The sequence below is a fragment of the Nicotiana sylvestris genome, chromosome 11, assembly GCF_000393655.2.
Source record: "Nicotiana sylvestris chromosome 11, ASM39365v2, whole genome shotgun sequence".
NCBI classification, from domain to species: Eukaryota; Viridiplantae; Streptophyta; class Magnoliopsida; order Solanales; family Solanaceae; genus Nicotiana; species Nicotiana sylvestris.
Window position 1 is genome coordinate 43,146,409 of NC_091067.1, and position 5,627 is coordinate 43,152,035.

The window sequence follows — 5,627 nt, forward strand, 5'->3', positions numbered from 1 at the left end:
GATTATCATATTTTGTTAGTTTTGTCGGATTCCGAGATGCGGGCATTGTGATTGGTTGCTTTAGCATTGTTTGATGTATTTGAGTTATTTTTGGTTAGTTTCGAGTCGTTCGGAGGTCGGAACGCACGAGATGACATTTTTGGAGCATCACTTGGCTTGCTCGGTATTGGAATTGGCTTGTTTGAGGTAAGTAATGATTGTAAAACAAGTCCTGAGGGTATGAACCCTGGATTTCACATTGCTTTACTATTTTGAGGTGACGCACATGCTAGGTGACGGGCGTGTGGGCGTGCACTGTTGGGGATTGTGACTTGGTCCGTCCCGGAGCAATAATAAAGTTGCGTATTTGACTTAAAGTATATGATACTTATGTGTTTTAGAAAGAACTTCCTATAAATTAGGATGAATCCCATAGTTGGGCCTTGTGCCAGAGCTGTTTGGACCCTTAGGGGCTTTTTCACTGTTTTTGATTTAAGATCTATACTCAGTCATGCTGTGTTTACTGATTTCATAACTTAGTTTTTATTACTCTATTTTGATGCATAAAATAATATTTTGGGCTGAGCACCCTATTTTACTGATAGCCCGAGTTGCTTGATAGGTTTTGACTGAGTGAGGCTGAGGGCCTGTGTTGTGAGGATATTATGGGATCGGACTACACCTCGCAACATGTTGTTATTGATTCATGATTTTTGTGAGGCTGCGAGCCTGAAATATTTATGCCACGAGGTGGCTTGTTATATCCTTGGGATGTAGGAGCTCCTCCGGAGACTGTACACCCCCAGTAAGTGCGGGTACCATGAGTAAGTGATATGATGTTTTGCCCGAGAGGCTGTTCTTGATTCATATTGTGCCCGAGTGGCTGTTTACGAGCGATTGTGAGGTAATGCCCGGGGGGCTATATATGAGTGACTGTGAGGTTTGACCGAGGGGCTGTTTATGATTCATGTTTGCTCGAGAGGCTATTCACGAGTGATGTTCGCCGAGGGGTTGTTCTTGATTTATGTTGCCCGATGGACTGTATACGAGTGAGTTTTGCCCGAGGGCCTGTTTATGTTTTAATCATTTTTACTCACTGTTTCATCACTTAATTGAAAATTGTTGAAAGATGTTTTAAATGGTTTTACTGAAACTGGATTTAAATAAGTTGAGTTGATCCAAAACCCTGATTTTAAAAGCCTGCTGTATTTTACTGAGATTTCATAATATGAACTGTATATGTTTTATTGCTCGTCATTACTGCTCAGTCTCTATTTATTTTTATTAGTTATTGAGTTGACATACTTGTATTGGTCAAAATTTGACCGCCATGACCAGGTTGAACACGACCCCTTCTTGCAATTGGGTATTAGAAGTCAATAGAGTCCACTTCATTCATCCTCGAAGATATCCGACAAATCAAAGAGAGCAATGCCTATCCACGACCAGAACGCACCACTGACCCAAATGCGCCAATTCATGGTTGGGTAAGGGGGTTTCGACTATATATATAGCCCAGGAAGGCTTGCGAAAGGGGGGGGGGAATCTCAAGCTTTCTCACAGAAGAAAAAGAAGAACAAAGCTCCATTCTTGTACCCTGAGAGGGAAAATGCGATTGTAATCCTCCTCCCTCATCCATAGATGAAGAAGGTAGTGTTAAATCTTAATAAGGTTATTGATAGTTCATTCGTCCCATATGTAATCATATTTACCAAATCTTTCGATCTGGAATCAATTAAGTTTGATTGCGATTTACCCCTTCATCTTTGATTGATTTGCCCAAAAAGAGTTTAACATCTTTTGAGTCAAACAATTTGGCGCCGTATGTGGGGATTACCTAGTGAAAACTCCTAGTTCTTCCCAGATCGAAGCAGAGAAACACGATGATTCACCAAAAGAAGCACAAAAGGAGAACCTAACTCACGTGAGGCATAGAAACGGTGCATTGAGGAAAGGGAAACCTAACTCACGTGAGGCATGGAAGCAGCGCGTTGAGGGAAGGAGAACCAAACGGATTCATGAAGTCTAGAATTCCTCGCCCTATTGGCCACGAGCATCCCGAACAAGGCAAACGGTGCTAACCTCCAGCTTCCTCGAAAGCAAGTAACATCTCACCCTCATCTCCCGCGCTTCGTCAAAACAGGTATACAAGATCCATGTGGGCGAACGTACGCAGGGATATCTAGGTTGAAGAAAAAAAACTAATTCGGCACAGCCGAAACCATCCCGGCCGGCATCACCTCCAAGTTGAACGGTCGAAGTCGAACGGGAAACTATAACACATGAACAGCAGGAACCTGTGCAAATTATTGACACCTTGTGTCCACCAGCGTTGAACCATTTGATGCAAGCAACACTAACCAAAATGGGACTTCCGCGAAAGGTACCCGACTCCCCAGGAACTGCTAACTACAGATGGACTGTTATTTCGATAAGTTCAAAGTAACACCCTTTAAGGCCAAGGGCCTTCGCCATCAAAGAAAAAGAGAGGTTCGACCTTGTTCGATCCACGACGAGCTGTTATTTCGATAAGTTTGAAATAACACCCTTTAAGGCCAAGGGTCTTTGCCATCAAAGAAAAAGAGAGGTTCGACCTCATTCGAACCACGATGAGCTGTTATTTCAAAAAGTTCAAAATAACACCCTTTAAGGCCAAGGGCCTTCGACATCAAAGAAAAAGAGAGATTCAACCTCGTTCGAACCACGACGAGCTGTTGTTTTGGTAAGTTTGAAATACCACCCTTTAAGGACAAGGGCCTTCTCTATCAAAGAAAAAGAGAGGTTCGACCTCGTTCGAACCAAGATGAGCTGTTATTTCGATAAGTTCGAAATAACACCCTTTTAAGCCAAGGGCCTTTGCCATCAAAGAAAAAGAGAGGTTCGACCTCGTTCGAACCACGACGAGCTGTTATTTCAATAAGTTCGAAATAATACCCTTAAAGGCTAAGGGCCTTCGCTATCAAAGAAAAAGAGAGGTTCGACCTCATTCGAACCACAACGAGCTGTTATTTCGATAAGTTCAAAATAACACCCTTTAAGGCCAAGGGCCTTCGCCATCAAAGAAAAATAGAGGTTCGACCTCGTTCGAACCACGACGAGCTGTTATTTCGATAAGTTCGAAATAACACCCTTTAAGGCCAAGGGCCTTCGCCATCAAAGAAAAAGAGAGGTTCGACCACGTTCGAACCACGACGAGTTGTTAGTTCGATAAGTTCAAAATAACACCCTTTAAGGCCAAGGGGCTTCGACATCAAAGAAAAGGAGAGATTAGACCTCGTTCGAACCACGACGAGCTGTTGTTTCGATAAGTTTGAAATACCACCCTTTAAGGCCAAGGGCCTTCGCCATCAAAGAAAAAGAGAGGTTCGACCTCGTTCGAACAACGACGAGCTGTTATTTCGATAAGTTCAAAATAACACCCTTTTAAGCCAAGGGTCTTTGCCATCAAAGAAAAAGAGAGGTTCGACCTCGTTCGAACCACGACGAGCTGTTATTTCGATAAGTTCGAAATAACACCCTTTAAGGATAAGGGCCTTCGCTATCAAAGAAAAAGAGAGGTGCGACCTCGTTCGAACCACGATGAGCTGTTATTTCGATAAGTTCGAAATAACACCCTTTAAGGCTAAGGGCCTTCGCTATCAAAGAAAAAGAGAGGTGCGACCTCGTTCGAACCACGACGAGCTGTTATTTCAATAAGTTCGAAACAACACCCTTTAAGGACAAAGGCCTTCGCCATCAAAGAAAAAGAGAGATTTGACCTCGTTCGAACCACGACGAGCTGTTATTTCGATAAGTTCGAAATAACACCCTTTAAGGCCAAGGGCCTTCGTCATCAATAAAAAAGAGAGGTTCAACCTCGTTCGAACCAGGACGAGCTGTTATTTCGATAAGTTCGAAATAACACCCTTTAAGGCCAAGGGCCTTCGTCATCAATAAAAAAGAGAGGTTCAACCTCGTTCGAACCAGGACGAGCTGTTATTTCGATAAGTTCGAAATAACACCCTTTAAGGCCAAGGGCCTTTGACATCAAAGAAAAAGAGAGGTTCGACCTCGTTCGAACTACGACGAGCTATTATTTCGATAAGTTCAAAATAACACCCTTTAAGGCCAAGGACCTTCGCAATCAAAGAAAAAGAGAGGTTCGACCTTGTTCGAACCGCGACGGGCTGTTATTTCGATAAGTTTGAAATAACACCCTTTAAGGACAAAGGACTTCGCCATCAAAGAAAAAGAGAGGTTCTACCTCGCTCGAACCATGACGGGCTATAATTTCGATAAGTTCGAAATAACACCCTTTAAGGCCAAGCTCCTTCACCGAAAAGTAAAAGAAAAACTAGGACTTGTTGGGCGAGCCCCTGTTTGCGCCAGGGTCACAAATAGTTAGAATAAAAATTGAAGTACAAGACAAACAGCGAAGAAGAAAACTCTTTATTTATGCAAAGTCATAACTGCGGGCTACCACCGCTTACATATGGCTCAGGCCAACAAATTAAAAAAAAAAGAGAAGAAAGAGAAACCGAAATGAACAGACGTCAACCAACAAACGAAATAAAAACAAAAACAAAGTGCAACATCCTTCATTCGACGTCATCACCGCCGTCATCATCACCGTCTCTACAAGGTTCATCATCATCACCATCTGCACCCCTATTAGCTTCGTTTGTCGCTACGTTGTATCCAAAATTGATGCGAGCCTCACGAGCTTTCGCTTGTGCTTCCTTATAAGAAGCCTCAGCCACGGTGCCTGCTTCCCACAAACTCTTATATATGTCCCGTAGGGCCTTGGCATAAACCCAGATCTCATGCACTTGGTGGGGAATGGAAGCAGGAGACGATTCAATCTGAGCCTTTAGTCGCTCATTCTTTGCCTCCAGGGCCATGACTCGATCTCCCAGGACCGAAGCCTCCTGATCAATCATGCTGATCCGCTCCTCGAGCCTCGCCTTCATAAGAGTAGTTGTCGCCCTCTCCGATTCTTGCTCAGACTGGAGTACGCGGATGGTATCGTCCAGGGCCGCCGCCCTTGCTAGAGCCTCAGACCAGGCCCTCTCAGTGCTTTCTAAACCAGCAACCTTGCTCTCCATCGCGGTCAACTTCCCTCTCCACTCTGCTCTCATCTTCTTGACTTGGACCAAGTTCTGGTCCATCTCCGACTGCATTGACCTCAACTTACCCTGCAAATACTCACACTCTGCAGCGACCCCCTTACCCAATTCGAGCTCCTCATCCTTGACGCGGAGTTGTTCCTCAAGCTCGCTCTTGCTACGGATCATCTGCATCAATTCCTGGTCCCCCTTTTCCAACTCCTCGCCCAGAGCACGATTATGGGGATTCATCCTCAGCCGTTCATGCAACTCACGACATCTGTCGCAATAGCGACTGTCACACCTCCTTTTTGCGCGCCCGCCCCGAAGGGTTAAGATGCGCGGGGAGTTTTTCCAATTTAAGTGACAAATATTCGAAATGGGATTATTTATTTAATTCAGAGTCGCCACTTGGGAAAAGGTTTGGCTTTTGGTGTCCCAAGTCACCGGTTTATCTTGAATCCCAAATCGAGGAGATTTTCGACTTTTCCAAATGAAGTCTGCGAACCAGAAATTCTAAGCAAGGAATTCTGTTGACCCGAGGGAAGGTGTTAGGCACCCTCG

The 5,627-nt window shown here is 44.3% G+C and overlaps 1 protein-coding gene across 1 annotated transcript; it reads right to left on the reverse strand.

The window, feature by feature from the left end:
* Window positions 1–4,556: 4,556 nt before the first annotated feature.
* On the reverse strand, window positions 4,557–5,315 carry LOC138880981 (spindle pole body component 110-like). The gene has a single exon (XM_070161167.1). It carries the CDS (start codon window positions 5,313–5,315, stop codon window positions 4,557–4,559), a length of 759 nt encoding a protein of 252 aa, XP_070017268.1.
* Between the last annotated feature and the right edge of the window lie 312 nt (window positions 5,316–5,627).

Bases quoted from the DNA above. Each gene is read 5' to 3' on its own strand.
- LOC138880981 (XM_070161167.1), bottom strand. From the start codon at position 5,315: ATGAATCCCCATAATCGTGCTCTGGGCGAGGAGTTGGAAAAGGGGGAC.